Source organism: Xiphophorus maculatus, chromosome 4, assembly GCF_002775205.1.
Source record: "Xiphophorus maculatus strain JP 163 A chromosome 4, X_maculatus-5.0-male, whole genome shotgun sequence".
Taxonomy (NCBI): domain Eukaryota; kingdom Metazoa; phylum Chordata; class Actinopteri; order Cyprinodontiformes; family Poeciliidae; genus Xiphophorus; species Xiphophorus maculatus.
The window spans coordinates 4,724,223-4,744,130 of NC_036446.1; the positions used below are offsets into that span (position 1 = coordinate 4,724,223).

At 37.1% G+C, this 19,908-nt stretch overlaps 1 protein-coding gene across 3 annotated transcripts in view; it reads right to left on the reverse strand.

The window, feature by feature from the left end:
- lrp4 (LDL receptor related protein 4) overlaps positions 1–19,908 on the reverse strand; it is a 112,039-nt gene that overhangs the window by 39,013 nt on the left and 53,118 nt on the right. For all 3 annotated transcript variants that reach the window (XM_023332431.1, XM_023332430.1, XM_023332433.1), the window contains exon 3: positions 4,204–4,320. In XM_023332431.1, coding sequence (XP_023188199.1) covers positions 4,204–4,320 — 117 coding nt within the window. The remainder of the gene's footprint in view (positions 1–4,203; positions 4,321–19,908) is intronic.

Genomic DNA, 19,908 nt, shown 5'->3' on the forward strand with positions numbered 1-19,908 from the left:
AGTCGACTGAGCTACCAACTCAACTAACAAATACAGCAACAAAATGAGGACAATTTTCTGGTGAGAGAATACCGATGAGGGCGTGTTTAATGATTCATCATGTTGTGTTCATGGGTGTTCGAAAAAGGGGTCATGAACTCAGTATATCAGTACACCAATTATCAAAAGTCTTGTACTCAATTATGAATTTCTGAGCTTGCTTTAATTCCAAGCCACTTTGAATGAACGACCAATTAACAGAAACTCTGTTTTCTTCTCTTGATCAATCACGCTAAATGTGATTATATGTGCAAAGACATTTTTCAGTTAATAGGTTAAACTCAATCCACAATGAAGCATTTAGGAAGGAATTATTATATTAGTGATTTCCATTGGGAATCTTCTTGCCATTGATTAAGTTTCTAAAATCACTGCTGCCACAATCAATGGCGACTCCCAGCTGTGGGCACGACGGGGGCCAAGTTAACAGGTTCATCAAGGAAAACCAGTGATAGATGGCGAATAGAAGGTAATATTTTATTTATAACACTACTGTGTGTGCATAAGACACAGACTGATGTAGAGTCGACGAGGCAAAACCAGCAGGATGCCTAAAGATTGGAGGAACAAACCGGGAGGAGAAAGTTCTACTGTAATCCTGTTCCATGTTTCATTTTATCCTCTGGCGTAACACAACATTCTGCTAGCGTACCTGAGAAGCAGCACTGATGCACCGGACTTTTGAGATCAAAGACCTAACAGGAGGGCAGACAGTCAAAACACAATCTAATATTTTATTTATGTGTCCCTACGCATAATATATAGTGAATTATTTCTGCATGTTTGTAAAATGGTTTAATCACAACCAAGCAACATAAGTAACAAATATGACAATGTGCAATATTTTTGTTATCTTAAATTATTTTATTTACAAAAAAAATCATATTTAGTTACAGTTTAGAGGCAGGTGAAAAAAGCTTTCAGTTTTAGTTAAGTATAGAAATTTTAGGCATTTATTTTCTTTTTTTATTTGAGTTTCATTTGTTTAAGTTACAATTCATTTTTATAATTTTTGGGGGACTTTGGTCAGCTGTTGTTGTAAATGTGTAATAAACTTTAACACATTTTGTCAAAGTCAGGCAAACATAGCAACTAAACTTATATACTTCACTATCAGGCTACTGTAATATTGCGACTTTTTAGTATTGTGTGATCACTTAATGCAACTTAAGGTATTTATTTTTAGCTATGTAATTCCTGAGACTTATTGTTGAATTCTGGTTGCAAATTATCAAAAAAATAAATTGTTCAAAAAATTCAACTATGTGTGTTCTGTTTTTGTTTTACATGTTAGACTATTTTTTGTAAATCCCTTTCAGTTATTTTAAGTAAAGGTTCAGCAAGATGATAGAGAGAAATTCATGTTTAAGGCAGAAGAAAAAAAAGAAAAGGCAGGTGCAATTATATGCTTTATGGATCTTACAAAGTATGACATAAAAAAAAATTGTTTTTTTTGTTCTCTATTAAAATCCTTTAGCTACTCTGACACTTTTATTAAAAATCAAATGCTACATATATTGTGAGCCATTTGCACATAATATAAAAAGTAGTAATATCAATATTAAGGGTCAAAGCTACAGTGGGTTCAGACATTTTCAGGAATTCTTTACAACACTCCAGCTAATAATCATGAATGTCAAGTAAACATTCTGCAAGAAATTGCCCTTTCTTGATTTGCGCTTTATATTAAACCTGTCCAACACCAACCCCTGCCATCCTGTCCTTTATTAAAAATAAATACATTTCAAAGCACAGAAGTTCTTGAGTGGGTCCAAATTAAAATTTCATTTCCTCAACACAATTGACAAATGCTCTCATTTGATCTATTATTCAGGAGGCAAGACAACAATTGATTTGCCCCTTCTTCTGTCTTTTCCATCATCCCTCTCCTCCGTCCATGAGGTAAACAGAGAGAGGTCAAAGGTCAACAAACCCTGGAGACGCTCATCACTCACACAGCAGCCAAACGTCAAAGGGCAAAGGCCACTGGGAGTCGTTACAAGGCCCCCCAACATGCGTGTGGGCGTGTGTGTGTGTATGTCATGCAATTGTGTTTTTTTTTTCTTTGTGAATTGTCTTTTCAAACTTCATGAATCCAGAATATCTCACGTAGGAACACACACCCCAACACAGAAACAACACACCTCAGATGCAGGTTTTTGTCTGGCATCTTGAAAACTACTTTATCTCCAGCCAAGCGTGGAGGATCGTCTGCCCGTCTCTAAATAATGAAATAAAGCCAATTCGTTGTGGAGAGGGGAGAGCAAAAATAAGGGGGGAATTTACTGGGCATGAGGATGAAAAATTCATAGCCAGCTTTGCCAGGAGCAGACAGACCCCCCATCAGGAAGTGATTCAGTGTCTGGCGGCAGATACAGTATGTGGGTCAGGAGAGGAGGAGATATCGCTGGATGATGGATAAGAAACAGCTTTCAGAGGACAAAGAGGTAGCCTGTACCTGCCATAGAAAAACAAGAAGTATTACAGAAAACACTCAGAGTGACAGCTGTGTCTGCTGGATTTTCTAAGAGGTTTCATTTTTACTCTTAATGGCTGAAGCTGCTTTTTAATTAGAGACAAGTTAATCCCCCCTTCCATTCTGACAAAAGATGACAGAGTAGATCAATGTGTGCAATTCTCAGGTTAAACATAAATGACTGACTCTGAATCAGATCAAACAAAGGTCAAACTAAAACATAAATGCAAACATTATGCTGCTTTGGAGTTCATTTCAGGTGTTTTTGGTAACCAGAGAATAAATCCTAATGACACTGATGATCTCTGAGTGTTTGTTAAGTGCTCTTTATCAGGTCAAAATGTCACCATGTCACTCCGGAGTAAATCAAACACAAAACGCTTCATTATTTTGCTTAATGGCTTCTTCCAGCAGCACCCACCAGCAGGCTCTTGGGTTACAGCCACAGCAGTCACAACTGACCTAATGGCTTCAGCTCTGAAAAGCCACCTCCTCATTTAAGATTTTGTGATCTTCTCAAATTCCACGTTGTCGTAAGTAAGTAAGACAAATTGTTCTGAGCTTGTAGACAGGAGCCTCAGGCAGGCGCTGCCAGTTAACTCCCATTGCACATAGTCCTGAACTCAGCATTAGCTCAAAGAAAAGCAAAGACAGGTTAAAAGCAATTCAATGAAAAGTGATCTAATAGGAAGAAATAAGGGCATGTAAAACTACTGTAATTTGAAAATTTAAAAGTACAAACTCAAAATTAAATGTCTACAGACACTTGTGCATAAACTGATTCTACTCTCTAGTTTTGTACATTAACCGTTCCTTATTCATTTTGGCATGAATAAAGTTCATGACGTGGGTCAGTGTAGATAGAAAAAAAGAGTAAATCACTTCCCCCACCCCAAGAAAAACAAACAACAAAACCCCCCAGAAATTGTAAGTTGCCATCACCTTGGTACAATAGGTGCTGTGCTTTAAGGTTTGAAAGTAACAACTGCAGTTCTCTATATATCTTTTTATGTGGTCAAAAAGCTAATATTTTGTCTCAATTTACAGAAAAAATTTTCAAGAACATTGAATCCAGTCCTACACCTTATTTATGATCCCATAGCTGGAGTTAATAGTGCAGATGTTTCTTGGTAGGATTTGGCTGCAAATGTTTTTATTAATGTTTTATCAATTCAAGAAATTTTCTTGAAATATTTTGGAAAATGTCTACCTTCTCAAAAGAATCCTAACAAAGATGGAAATGTAGCAGCACACATTCACCAGGCAGCAATGCACTGATACATAAATACCCGTCTCAGAAATAGACGGTGCTGACTTCACCCATTGGGTCCACTTTTGCTTGGCTGACAGCTGGGGGATATTTTGGTGTAGCCTTACACACAGACACACAGACACACACACCCACGCATATTTACACAAAACACACACCATGTCAAAATGGAAACAGAATAAGAATTTAAAAGTATTATCTGTTCAGTGTGATAAACTGCTGGATTTGCACCAATAAGTAATAAAACATACAATTTAGTATGCATGGCTGTCCTAAACATTTGCCCACTTCAATAAATCCCTATTTTGCACTCAAGAGTGTTAAAAAAGTTTGCATGAATCTGTGACTAATCATGGATTTCACAGTATGCAAAAGCAACACGTTGCGTGTGTTGTTGCTGAAGAGGATCTGTACTCACGGCAGTCTTGTTCGTCTGAGTCGTCTTCGCAGTCGTTGTCTCCATCGCAAACCCAGGAGCGACGGATACATTTCCCGTTGTCGCAGTGGAAGTCCAGCGGTGAGCAGGTAGGGAGCACTGCAAGCACACAAGTACAGACGACGAGACTGTTAGCAACGTGCAAACAAACAGTCCAGGAGAGAAGGCACAGAGAAGCTGCCGTCTTCTGTAGACAAGTCCCAACATAACAGCACACTGGAAGTTAAAAATGTAAACCATATCCAGAAAAATAAACTAAACTCACTCTTTCACTAACAATCTTTATGTATTCATACCCTCTTTATGCTCTGCCATTTTTAACCAAAAAATACAACAGTGAAGAGGAAGCAAAATTATATTCTGTTAAATATTTTACTATGAGAAATCTGAACAGTGTTGTATTTGTATTAACTATTGTTTTTGTATTTTTGCTTACTTTTTACTTAATCATGATGACCCTAAATTTAGCCCAGGAGATACAACTACCCTCCACTAATGCATAGTTTATCTCAGCATAAATCCAGCTCATCTGTTGGACAAAAATTCTGAAAACCAAGAATAAAGAAGAAGAGGAAGAAGAAGAAGAAGAAGAAGAAGAATTACTTTATTCATCCCAACAGGGAAATTATTTCGCAGTTACAGCAAGAATTTTTTATACACAGATTAACACACACACGACGGGAGCTGCGTCTGCAGGCAGCCAGCTGAGCCGGCGCCATTTTTGAAGGAGGACATGCGGCAAAGGTCGTCGGGACCGGGAGTCGAACCCGCGACTTCCGCGGGTCTAAGGCCTCCAAATGTGGGGCGTGCTAACCTCCCCCTTAAAGCTGCTAGTTTAAAGCATTGTTAGGATATATAACAATATTCAAAGCATAAAACCAAGAAATACTAAAATACTTTTAGTACTAAAAGTACTAAAGCACTTTTTAGTAGGGATTGGTGATATGGAGTTAAAGTTGAAGCACAATATTTGGTGATATTTTTGTGAGAATACATATGGAGCTAAATGCAGTAAGATTATGGGAGAAAAGCTTCAGACTTTAACATGAGTTCACCTTCCAGCAGGACAAGCAGCTAAAGAGACGAAATAGAATACTTAGATCAAAGCTTGTTCATGTGTTAGCATCGCTCTTTCAAAGTCTAAACTTATTCAGAACTGAGAATCTGTGGCGGTACTTTGACACTTGCTGATCACAGATTCTCTTCATCTGACCTGAATAGGTTTGTGAAACTTTGCAAAGACAAATTGGAAACTATTCTCTGGTCGGTAAATGTACAAAACTAGTAAAGACATAACGAAAAGTACTGAAACCACAACACAAGGTGCATCTACAAAGTACTGACTCCGGAAAACTGAACACAGAGAAACCACATGTTTAAAATTTCATATCTGACAAAAGAAATCTGAAAACTATGCATCATTATATTTTTAGTTCACAAATATGAGCCACATTATGTTGCTCTATCACTTATAATCTCAATAGAATAGTCTGAATTTGAGATTTGTCATTGTAAGAAACATAATTACTAGAACATATTCTTCTTTACTGACTGAAACAAACCCATTTTTAGAGGAAAAAAGTCAATGGCGACAACCACTCAGTCAGGAGCCTTATTTGGCCACTGGCTGCCTTGGTTGGTGTCAAACTATGACACCAACAGTCTAAATGCAGTCAGGATCATTCTGCCTGACCTCAGCTCTTTCAGAACCAAAGTCTGAACTGGACCCATGCAATCTTCACCTTTTTTTAAACGCAGCGCGCTCAGCTCAGCGCATTCCTCCCTAACTTCGTATCCGCTCCAAGTGCAGCTACTCGCTGTCTAAGCTGACCCCGAATGACTGGCCCTTTGTCATTTGCAGACAGAGCTAATTAAATTACAGGCCAGAGAGGGACAGAGAAACAGGGAAGGGAGGAGGAGAGGAGCAACAAACCCCCCTTTACAGTAGACTCTCACTTGCCTGTCGATTACTGATATGAAATATTGACCAAGCGACACAGACTATATGAAAAATGTATGATGTCATGCAGACAGTTAACCAGCGAGGCAGACGGGTGGGGCTGAATTAACTGTATGTGAGTGTAGGGGTGTGTGTGTGTGTGTGTATAGGTTAGGTTGACACTCTGCTTTTCGGGAACAATAAAGCCCCACTGACCCACATAACCCTGAAGGGATATGACATCAGTACAAGAGAACCAAATGTATCAGATGTAACCAAAGAACTTCCGTCTGGAAGCTTCTCTTTTATTTACAACAAAGATCCGAGTCATCTACAGAAATATTTTGTTAAAGCTGCCTGTCTAATGGCCACACTGACACTTTGGCTAGGCGCGCATGAAATTATATTTCTGCAGCCTTTCTTCACTTCCCGGCACCTCGAGGATTAATTTCATTAATAAAGGTTAACTGTTAGAAATCTGAACTACAACAGCCACGATTTATTCAGCTATAAGAGTTAGTGGCTGGCTTCTCTCAGGTAAAGACTTTAGAAAATTGTATATCACTTTATGACTTAAAATTGTGTCAAAATGTCCCAAGTAGTTTAGCAAAAAAGGTGATTAGATTAAGGTGTTATCTCAATTTAATTTGTTACATTCACTTTGATCAGAGAGACTTTGATTTTTCAGACAGGTTGTTCTAGGACGATGGAAACCCGTTGCTGTCTGTCCTTTAGGGTTAGTCTTTGGCTGTCAGGTTAATCTCTGTTTCATCAACATGAACAAGATTAGTCAGTTATCTGAAGTAAAACATCGATTGCTCATAACCTCTTAGCAAAATCCTACTTCAAACTAATCTAAACTGCCTCTGAGTATTAAACGTCTTACTAACCAGCACAGCTGATGCATAGACCACAATAATCATAACACAAACCATCAGTGACTTATATAAAGACATTGTTTCTCCATCTCATTAAACTCTGAGTTAAATAGAAATCAAACACGGTTTGATTAAAAACCATCGCTTTCAAAGAAGCTTTTGTCTCTTGCTTTTTATGATATAGAAGTAGAAAAGGAAGGAAAATAGTCAAAAAACGGAATTGGCTGGTTACACCTCAATTAAAACTTAATTTACCGAGAAATGTTTGATTAGTGCATCTCTAGTTCTTTTGGGGGAAAGTGATACACAGTCTAGTTTGTTTCAAATTTAAGAAAGCACAGAAGTATAAGAAATGCATCAAAAGCAAACAAAATCCCTACAGCTGAAAACTATCTGGCTATAATATTTCATTTCAATCATAATATTTGACTGCAAAATAAAAATAAATTATTTTTATCAGTCGGTTGAGCAATTTACTACAATTTTAAGATTTTCACCTCAAACTAAAGGCAAATAGTCCAATTTAAGTGTGTGTTGGTGTGTGTGCGTCTGTGTTTAAGACGTGCCAGAAATTTAGATAGCTTAAATATTTGATCAACTGGATTATCCTTCTTTCACAAAATGATGAAAATGTGTTTGAATATTTAATACAACAAATATTTGCAGCATATAACTCAGAATACATTTACCTTTTCACAATTAAATGTCAAAATTATTTTGTGGGTTTTACTTAATGCCTTACAGTAAAAGGTTCTTCCCAGGTATATAAAAAAAATCCTTCTGAAAAGCTCAAAGTAATAAATTTCATAGTTGCTGGGAGTGCTTCCCAGAGATGCTAGTAGAACTCCAAAACACGTAAAATTTGCTGATTTATTATCCTCTGCAGAATTTCTGCTGAGATGCTGAGAGCATTCTCTAAGCCTGGGAGTGAAGTCACAACACTTACGCTCAACTCTGGATAAACTGAAGGCGCTCACGACATTTTGGATGTACGTCGGACTCGACGTCAGCAATGTGACGCCCTTAGCCAAAAAAAAAACCTGGGAAATGCTGCAACTTAGTATTCCAATAAATAATTCAGCTTATCTGCAGAAGAGAGTGCTGAGGTAATAAGCACGGACACAGCTACTTCTACAAATATACATACAAAAATGTTGCTGCAGGCTCAGAATCATTCAGAGGAAAACTGCTTAAGCACAAACCGAACGATAAAAAGATGCAAAGGAAATAAATATTTCACTACTTCAGATCCAGAAAGTGTTTGGGTTGTTCCAGGTATCAGGTGGATCAGTGAGAAGCAAACTGGAAGGCCAGTGAGGTCTCTGGGTGCTTTGATCTCCTTTATCGCACAGATTCTGGTCAGCTCAGCGCTGCTCTTCTCACTACCGCTGCATTCCTTTACTTCTGAGACACACACATAAATCTCACTCACAAGAGCCAACCAAACACTAATAATATCCTCTGTTTGCTGTCCAGTAGATCCAGCAATGCCTTTACACTCCTACACACTCCACCTGCCTTGTTTATTTACCAAATGTACTCACATATATAACAGAACCTGCTGACTAATATTAAGGAGCAATCTTTACAGCCTCAGATAAAGAATTAACATCAACATTAATGATGTCTCAGCAAATTTTCACAGCAGGTGTACAAACATAGAGCTCTGCTCCATTTCCTGCCTGCAATTCTCAGTTAATCAGACAGCGGTATCGTCCAGGTTATTGGTATAAGGTAACGGCAAAATTAAAAGCAGTTGTTCCAATTCATTCGCAATAATCAATAAATCAATAAACTGTATGATGAATTAAAACAAGCTCAATAATTTCCGTTTGCATGATTTACCATTTTTCGTTTTTCTCTTAAAACTGGATGATAGAAGTCTTCAAACTGGTGCTTTGGTTCCAAGTAGCTTTTTGCTTACAGAGACTTCAGTGTCCATTTTATTTGTTTTAATTTTTTATTCATATAGGATATTTAAAATGTCTTCCAGTTTCAGTGTTAAATGTTCACTAGAATTTAAAACTTGTTGATCTTTGAGAATGTGTCCTTGCATTATTTTACCATAACTTTTATGTTACTTAAAATGGCCTCAAAATAACAATGTTATCATTTATCATAATAACTTCTAGGACAACTGACTGTCCAGCAAAACTTGTTATTATGACAGGCCTACTTTACGGTTTAGAATGACACTCTGAAGTGACGCGGTAACACAAACATACAAAATGTTGTGTTTTTTTCTCGTCACACTCCCCGGGATTTCCCAAACACTTCCTGTGAACAATTATCCCCTGAGAGCTGCTTGGTTTACATGTGTCAGAACACACACACAGACATCCTAAAAACACACTGACCTTCACCGGTGGGTTTTTCTCATCTGAGCTCCAGAATTCCCACATGCATTCCAAAGGCATTCCCACAGAAACAGGCGCAGACACCTGCAAGTCCCATCATCACAAGGCTCTTTTATCTGATACACACATGGCACACCCAGCGAGAAAACCGGACAGGTCCTGGAGAAGCTGGGATTTACTTGGTCGTTAATGCCAATTGTGCAGACAGAAATAATTAACCATGACTGCAAATTTACAACCAAGTAATTATGCAGAAATAAATGCATAAAGCCTGTGTAAATTACTGTTTCAGGTTTCTTTTATTAAGTGAGAAGAATGGCACCAGGTGTGGTCTTCTGTCGCTGTGTTTCAGTAACTTGGTTGTAGCAAGTCGTTACTTGAGCTACTGTCCTCAAGTCATCTTAATCCTTTTCGCTACGCTATTACGGCTCATAGGATTTTATCTTTTGATAATTTCTTTGGAAACTCAGGAGCCAATTGTGAGTGAAAACTTCATCAAGTCAGCAGTTTGTTTTTTTTAATACTCAACTAGCTGGTGTGAAAAAAAAATAAATAAAAAATACCCAAAACTTCAATAAGAATCCACCCAAAAAGAGCTGGACAATAAATCAATAATAATGTGTATTGCGATAGAAACGTCAACAATAAATAGATGTTACATCTGATAGAAAATTCAATAATTTCACTGAAATCTGATCAAGAATTGCACAGGATTCTGAGGGATGAAGGCAGAAGAAAGGTCTTTCCTCCTAAAGCATCAACTTGGGTATCAACCTGGGTCATCAACCCCCAGGTTGGAGGCATCAACTAAACTCACTTGTTACCTAGAAACAGCCTAGTAGGATTCTCATTTATTTCCTGATTTTAGCTGTTAGAGGGCGGTTGTGGTCCCTTAAGACCCGCAAATACTGGGAGCCACTGCATTCTTTTTTTTATACATTTTTCAAAGCTGATAGCACATCAGTAAAGGAATATAAAGACTTAGGGTTTTGTAAAGTTTAATATTTCCATGAAGCATGGTTAGAAGATTTCTGAACAAAGAGTGAATCCGGCAGTTTTTCTTCAGCATAAATACTAACATCCAGGATAAACAACCGCTGATGCACTTTTAGTGGTTTCTGCGACTTCTTGGGTACCATTTAATTTCAAGATTCTATGTTATATTGCAATGGTTTCAAGTTTATAGACCCAATTTATTCTTTGAAATATGTTTAACAAAAAATCAAAGACTCTGCAACCAGAAAGAACCTTTTTTTTAAGTTTATTAACTCTTCTAGTTTTTCTTCATAGATTCAGATTTTGCTGCGTTTTTGGTACAAGTACATTGCAATGTGCTTTAACTTCTTCATTAGTCACTTTTAAAATCAACTAATTCAGATTTCTGCAAGTTTCCTGTTATGTGCATTTCAGTCTGGATAAGGAAGCACATGTTCGATGCACATATGCTTGAGCCTGTCGGTCTTTAGGAAGATGGATGTGCTCATCTCTAACTGGCCTCGAACAGCAGAGTTAATGGCCTCGCCTTTACTACAGAGCAGCTGAATCAAGTGGCTCTAATGGGACCAATATATCTGCCTAGGCGTCATTTAGCGCCCTGGCTAGGAGGATGGAAAGATGGACAGATCAGAGACGGTGAGAAGTAGATAAAAATAACAGATGCGACTTCAGGGGATGAAAAGAGATCTTCGAATATAAAAAGTAGTAATGTGTTCACAATGTTGGAGAATTAAATCAAAAAGGAGCTTTCCATCATACAGACGCAAAAATGCAAGTAAAAGAATTTTTAATAAAAACTAGGAAATTATATGTAGTTAATTTTTAATTGAGAAACTAAAACACAATAAATGCTTAAATATTTATGGATTAAGACTGCAAGAGTTTGATTCTTTTTTTTCTTTTTAAAGTATTTCCCTCGTTTCACCTCAAACTCAAACTAATCCTCTCAATCCCTCCATTCCCTTTCAGTCTCTTTTCTTCCACTCCCTTTTTTATTTCCCTCTCATAGTTGATCCAGACAGAGGTGGCTTATCTGATCCTGTGCAGCTCTGGTCAGTAGCCAGCACATATTTCGCTCCATCAGAGTGAAGGGGTTGTGCCTGCAGAGTTTTTCTTGGCGCTGTGTCCAGCAGCAGCTTTGCGATAGGCTCCCTTCATCGTCTTTCCCATCAACGATAGGCAGAGCATTTTCTCTGCTTTATCCATTACTCCACTCCAACTGATGTTTAATAATACCAGTGTAATTACATTAGGCAGCTTTTGGAAGGCTAACATTCACATTTGTTTAATATTTTATCCTTTGGTCTAAAAAAAATAAAGCATTTTGTATATTTTTCTTTAGAACTACAACAATAAAATAGTTAAAGTTAACCATTTAGATGCTCTTTGAATCCACCATGACTCCATAAAGTGAAACCAACAGTTCAAATAAAGCCCCACCATTACCAACATTATAAAAACAATAAGTTTTAACAGTCAATTCCTGGTACTGTTAACAAAAACAGCCTGGCCGACCTCAAAAACTAATTTTCTTACGTCCTTTTAAAAGATCTAAGGAACCTCGGATCTGAAAAGGATGTCACACCCAAGTTGAGCATGTTTTAGATTCAGAGAGAGACAGTAACATAAAATAAGATTGATGGTTATATTTATTATGAACAGCTGTTAAAAGGTTAAAGCCCACTATAACAAAATGAGGCTTTTAAAAGGGATCAGAATCAGATTCAGGAAAATATTGTCACTGCTGTTTAGAAAATGGAAAATTAGTATGTTTGTTTGAAAACAAAGAAAATACAGTTTTGGGATCTTGTTAGGGTGTTTCTTGCTTTTTTATGCACATGAGAACTCAAGTCAAAGAAGACCAAAAATAGTAAATGCAACTCAAAGTCCTATATTCTTTGTATAATCGTTTCATTTCAAATTTAGTGGAGTTTGAAAAGGGTTTAACTGGAGTGGCACAAAATATCGAATAGCACTATCAGAGGGAGAGCATGAAGTTACTTCATGTTTTTCAAATCAATCCTTGTAAAATTTCACATCATTAATTGTATAAAAACATATGAATTATGATCAAAGCTCTCTCTTCAGGCAGTTGTGTGTACTTTAGAGACATACTGTGAGTGGATGAGAACTTATTTAACAAAAAAAAAAAAAACACCTTGTATAAACTGCCAACAGGGAAGACATTTTTGTCTTCCATTCTCTCAAATGTTCAAACTCTACAGTGCAACAATGTGACCGCAAAGCACTTTTGGAAGAAATATTTGGTAGGATACTATATTTCAAGTGTAACACCAGCTGTAATTTGATAATATATTTGGTCATTTAGATGGACTTTGTCTGTCATTCCTGTCCAAATCTGAATTACGTCATGTAAGGTGTGCTGGCCAGCTTTAATGTGACATGGCATAAACCTGTTTAATATGACAGGTTAGTGCTTGTAATTATTCATGCTTCTAAATAATTACAAGCACAAACCTGATGTTTTGTGTTGCTGACTAATATAACTTAATATTTGAGCTATGCAGGGACTAAAAGGAAAGCAAGAAAAAGTTCACAACAATCTGCTTGTTACACCTTATTAAAATTATTATAACCTTATTTAATTCTGAAATAAAAATTTTTTCCAAGATCCCTCAATCGGAAATATTAGCAACAGAATTATCTTCCCAAGAAGCACTCTGTCTGTGGTGATGGATTAAGGTTATAGGATTTGCTTGTTGCCATGACAAATTTCTGCTGAGGGACTTTAACAAGTAGCCCTTAAGTGCTGTCATCTACAGAGCCCACCCTAAATGACAGTAAATACTCTGATCATGACATTATTAGACTATTAGGATTATATGTCAAAGCTAAAATTAAGTCATTTGTTCAGCAATAACTTCCTGTGATAGTGCAAACCCACCTACAGATGGTAATCGACACATAACACTTACAGTATTGTCCCATTATTGGGCAAGAACAATTCAGTTTCATGTATAAAATTGATCTAATCTCATCCTGACTGTAGCTAGAGATAAAAGTTGTGATATCTTAATTTTAAAAGTTGGATTAATTATCTTCTCAGTCCTTTTCAACTATTTTCTTTTCTTTCTTTTTAAGATTCTTAGTAAATTATGACCAAACAGGATCAAACTAAAAAAAAAAATCTCAGACGATTATCTGTTTTTGTCTCAAATGTTTGCTTATCTATTCAAGAATGCAGAAGACGTCCTTTTATGTGAGCATAACTCTCCCTCAGCCAACAGGAGCTGAAAATACTGAATCTATGTTCAAGTACAGCTTTGATTTCATACAAAAGGACAAGTCAAGAAGAACTCAAGCAAATAATAAAACAGGCAAACAAATGTCAAGTGTGGCAAAACTAAAACCGATTCAACTAAAGCAAACACAGCTGTGGTTATCTGTCTTGTAGCGAAACATCAGATGAATGAGCTGGCCTTCTTCAGAGTTCGGCAAAGCCAACATATTAATCTGTGTCATCGCTGTATACAGGTTCATTTAGTCGCAACAAAAACGAGCTCCACTGCTGCTAAAACAGAAATTCAACAAACCTGTCAGCGGAGGAAGAACGCAGACACATCTTTCTATGGTTGAGGCAAATTATGGGTGGATTGGCTCTTTTAAAACTCACTTTTTATTTCTTCAAAACAAAACTTCTATTTTTAGAATTTCAGTAAAAAATTTTTTGGTTTGTTTATTTAGTTAAATGTGGCTAATTAGTGGTAACCCCCACCAACGTTGCATGTTCTCCCTAAAATCTAGCCATAACCCAACATGTTGTGTGTTTCCAGCAAGACGTCTGACTTTTCAATTATATCAATGTTGTCAAAGGCAGAATAAACGGGCAACACTTTCTACCCCTCACAGGCAGCCTGCATTTATTTTCAGGGCATTTTTGGAAACAAAAAGGTACATTTAGAAATATAACTGACAATGTTGACATGGTTTGGATGCCACTATACCCAATAAAATGTGGATGAAAGGTCCAACTCTAAATCTGCTTAAGTAACCAATAGGAACTTATGAAGCATGAACTGAAAGTGGCAGAATGTGTTTTCCACTCACATAGTGCCATTTTATAGCACAATCAAGTAAATATGTTACCTTAAGTGGTCATAAATATGCAGTTTATATCAAATAGAACTTAAAAGAAATGTGACTTTGCAATTTGATGCCATGGAATTAGCTTCTGTCTCTTTAAGAAGCTCACAATCTTTCCGATACTTTGCCTTAAGTAGGTCGTCACAACAAGTCTACTTCATTACCCTGTTTACAACCGTTCGTAGAAGCGTTGGACAGAGAGATAGTTTGCATGATAAGTTTAGCAGATATGCAGTTCCACCAGGTGTTTGTCAATTCCTGCTGCCGCTAGTCTGAAGGAGTTGACAAGGCGTAAGTGAGTGATACTCTATGAAGCAAAAACTTGGCTGTAAGCATTTAGGTGGCCTGGAATAGGAATAACATTATAATTTAGGATGAAGCCAAAAAAAGTCACTTTTACTTTTAAATTGCCCAGTTGGTTAGAAAGCCAGAAGTCTTTCTTGCTTACAAGAAAAGCTAATTTATTTGCTTAGATATAATATTTCTGGTCATAAAAAACATGAGCAGTCATGGTGTGGAAACTTCAATAACAGCGTCCATGGTGTTAAGCCATTGCTTTTAAAGTCAGTAAGCTCCAGAAGACATGTCTGTAAAACAGCTGAGTGTGGGCTCTCTACCTGGGTAGACAGCCCAATGAAGTAAACAATCAATACAAGCTTGTTTATCTTGCATTACTCAAAGTTTACAACAGAGTTTATCTGGACAGCTTTGCTTAATATTTCTTTAATAGATCTAACAAATATTTATTTGAATATTTTTCTGAAGTCTGTATCAAAGAAATGCACATATGGTGTCCAGAACACTCCTAATTTTAATAACCAAAATATCCTAATTTAGAAGCAATAGGAACAATTGTTGGCTTTAAGATTTGAAGAAAAGCAATTAGATCATGATTTACATTTTGTGTAATTTTCCTGGTACTGTGGAAGCACTCTTTTTACTCAAGGTAGGTAAAAAAAAAAATGCATACGGCACATGTTTATTTCTCAGTCGGATATAAAAAGATTGTATTTACTTTATGCCACGGTTTCAGTTTTATTTACTTGGATCACATTTGAAACCTGTACTTAAGCATATACTGCACTGGTCAAGACAAAAAACTCTTAGTCCTGCTTTTGTGTTTGTCACGTTGTCCTCCATCAACCCCTTAGGTCCTCTTCTATGTGACCAAGCGTGCCCAAGCTAATTTAGTGAGAAGGAAGTAAATATTTAGGAAGGAGGCGGAGGAAAGCACTGAGCAACCTTTAGATGGGGAAACAGACGGGGGAGGATTATGCTAATGTGTCCAAACAACTACTTTGAAGGTTGCAACAAAAAGAGAAACAACCAAAAAGGAGAAAGAGGCAAGACAAAGGACAGATGAAAAGAAGGAAGAAATTCAAGTACACAGTGTGAAATAAATGAGAAAGTCTTGGGGAAGAAGAAAAGTGAGTTGGTTGTTCAGGTTTCCTGTGGTCCCAGGGCAAAGAAGAGAGGGATGCAAGGGCAGAAGGAGGAAAAGATGAAGCAACACATGGAGAAGGAGCGAATGGGGTCCTAATCTTCTCCGCTCCTGCTTTTAGATCAGCTGAGCTCCTGTGGTCCCAGCTGCTTCCTGATTGGCTGCCACAGTGCAGGATGGCGGATTAAAGGACAGAGGGGGTATGCTTTTTTCTGGTGGTTCACATCGGAGTGTGAACCTGTGAGAATCCATTTTAACTCTGGTCATTCTCTCCTAATGTATCTAAATGTCTGAATGCTTTTATTTAGGTTTTTCTTTGGTTTCTCCCAAGAATACAAGACATAGTCAGGTGCCAATGTTCAGATGATTTGAAAAAACAAATATCACTTGCCAAGTCCTTGCCAGGTCTCTGTTTCTGCATACTAAGTGTATAAAGTTCAAAGCTACATCTAAGAAAATCTTCAGATACAATTCTAATTCAGATTTCACAGCTAAGAGGTGAAAATTTGTGAGCTTTCAGAACATTTGCAGTTACCATGTCCAAACCAAAGTAATTTGGCATTTCAAACAGGTTTCTATCATTCCTATGTTACACCCAACAAGTCCTGCTTTCACAGAACTCCAGAGGTGCATCTAAAGCAGACTACTCACAACGGTAGAAAATATCCCACTTTACCCTAGAGCTGTTTATGTGACTTCAGTACACACTCATTTCGCCAAAGCTCACGGACGTCTGTGAGCCGACAGAAAGCCAAACCTCACATGGTGCTTTTAAAAATCACAGAAGACAGAGAATTTCCTCTTCTGTTTCATCTCATTTCCACCCTGGCTCCCAGTTAAAGTCCTGCTGGACAGAAAGCATCTGATGTCATCACTGATTAAATGATCCTACCCAGTGTAGAAATGGACACACACACTAAAGTATACAAGTGTCTAGGGCTGAAATGATTAATCGGATTAATAGTGATTAATATTTTATTAAAATCATCATCAACTAAGTAAGTAAATTATTAATTGTTAATTGGAGTATACAAACTCAAAAAAAGGCTATTTGGTGAAAAAAAAAAACATAAGTAATGACACAAGTAAACATTCACAGCAATAAGGCCAAAAACTGTACAAAGAATATTGCATTTAAGATAAAAAACACTTTTGTCTGTTAATATGTTTTAGCCAAAACTTTTACTTTTTTCCTTAAGTAAAAGGATGAAGCATAGTTTTAGCTTCATCTTATTCACATTTTTTAACCAATTAATCTATTAATCATTAGAATGATCAAATTCACCGATTATTAAAATAATTGTGAAAAAAAATCCATATGCTTATGTCACAGAAAGTGAAAAGCACAGAGAAATAAATAAAAAAATGAACTGATGGATGTGCTAGAAGGAAAGAGAAGGTGAAACATCAGCAAATAAAATACCTTATCTGTATCTGTTGCTTTCACCAGTTTTTTTTTAACATCTGTCTGGATAGATTAATTGCACCAGCTTAAAATGCATCACTATGGGGATATGAGTATACCCATTTTGCCCCAGAAGCTATTTCTGACTGCACTGGAAGCAGATGCAACCAAAATTATATCCAACAGAGTCGGTGCTGCAACATCTGACCTGAAGATCCTGGCATGAAAAACTTATGAACCGGGCCCAGGATGATGATAAGCCCCTCTGGGACAGAGCGTGAGACCATGGGACATTTTCCTACCAAAAAAAAAGTTTGAGCGATAAACTGCTGCCAGTGGTTGTTTGACCCACGCTCCATTTCCTTCTTCACAAACACCAGAACCCCAGAAAAACTCTGTAGTCTAAGAGTTGGCTTTATTGCAGCACCAACTCTTATAAAGACCCGAGAAAAAGAAATACTCTTAATGTGAAGGTGTTGGGAGTTTAAGAACAACATTTTACCAAAATGACATGAATTTCATGTTTATACAATCCTGGAACTTTTACTTTAGATCTGCTCAAGGTTATTCAATTCAGTTTATTTTGAATAGAGCTAATTCATAACAAATGTCACCTCAAGAAACCTTCTAGAAAAAAACATCCAATTTATACAGTATATCGAGGTCAGTTCAGAAATACTAATTAATTATATATAGTCCAATTTGATCCTCATTGTTATAAAGTGCAAAAACGCAAAATTAGGTTATAATGCCAGTGCATAGAAAGTTACATTTAGTCGCTGATGTCACAGTAACCCTTCAATTTGAGCAGGCATGTGGTGACAATGGGAATGACTCAGAACTGAACCCAGATTGAATCACCACCTACTGGACTGGGTGTATGAGAAGATGGACCAGAGACATAAAAACAGACACACAGAATACTGAAGCATTGGTTCTGGGATACTTTGTATGTTAAAGAAAACATACAGAGTTATTTATAGCTGTAGTTTTAGCAGCTTTTCTTAGACACATAGTTAAATAGATGAACTGATCATAACTGAGATATTGCAATAGGTTCTTAAATGGCCTTGTTAAGTAGAGAGACAAGGTTAGACAAAGTGTCTCTCACCTTTAATAAGACACCACAAAATTATCTGCGGCACTGTATCAGTCAATGGCTCCCTCCCATAAAGTGAAAGTTAAACAGAAACAGGACAGCAGATGTAGAAGTGTGAGTCTTTTCGAGAAAAAGACACACACCTTGAACTTTTAAAAAAGCCAGATTATTATTGAAGTGACATAAGCTGACATTCTCTTAACAGGATGGAGTTTGATTAGGTCAACGTGAAGAAATAATCCTCGCTTACAGTGGTTTCTACTGAAATCATTTTCAACATTGTTCCAAATCATTGTTTATATTTCAATATCATCAGGTATTTCTGACCTATCCTGCTGTAAATGCTCAGTTCTCCCTCATTTGCACTGCTTCTGGTAATCAGAGATTAGCTGGACAAGATACTGAAGCTTTTACAAACACAAAATGTTGTTTAAATCAGCAAAAAATAAGATGATAATAAGAGAAATGTGTTTGCAGGGATGGTGAGAAAGACATTTGTGATTTATGGCGTTACCTTCCACATACTCAGAATACAACAATCCTTTACCTCTATGAGGCGTTTGACATGGCATACTGCACTACTTTCTATGGCTGTAGAAAATCATTCCAGTTCTGTCACTGAACTGTCTTTAGCACTAGTCTTGGTTAAGTAGAAGGAACAGCATTACCAACCAATAATAATCAATCCTTGGAGGTTACAGCAATAAACTTCACCCTTTCAAGAGAGGCAATGTTTATGGCTTTCTGGTGTGAGGTAAGAAACTTGTCAAACGTCTGCTATCCTGTCTTCCGTCCATGCAGATGTACAAGCCAAAGAGCTGACAGTCTAAATTCAAATAAGTGGTGATTCAAACCAAGATTCCTCTGTATGTCTTCTGAATACGGGACAGTGAGACAAAAAGATGAAGAATTCATCTGATCTTATCCAAGCCCATGTTTCCATAAGTCCTCTTTCAACCCAAAACAACAGTTTGAGCAGGAACAGAATAAGGACAGTGGTGAAACATTTAGCTGAGAGCACTAACCATTACATGAACCAGACAACGTTCTGTCCTTCATCACTCTCATTCCACTTCCCCGTACCTCCAGAGCCCGCACCGTGATTTCATAAGATAACCAGACACACGCAAGCAGCATGCAGTCTTCATTCTCCTTATGGAGGTTTATGGATGTGGTGCATACTGCCAAGAACATAAACATGTCCTCTTTTAATTAAGAAAAGCTTCAAAGCAAAGTCTCTTACAGCTCATGTGCTTGGCCAGCCGTCAAATATAAAAAGGCACTCCTATATGCCATCCAGCTGTATTTGCAGAAAAAAAAAATGTAAAGATGGCAAGGCCTTAAATATTTGATGAACTGCATGAGTTATGTCTTCAATAAATTCCATCAAAGCTAATTAGTCTCCTGTCCTTCAGGTGTGCAGCCTAGTTATGAGAGTTTCGACGAGTGAGTCGAAGAAATCCAAACA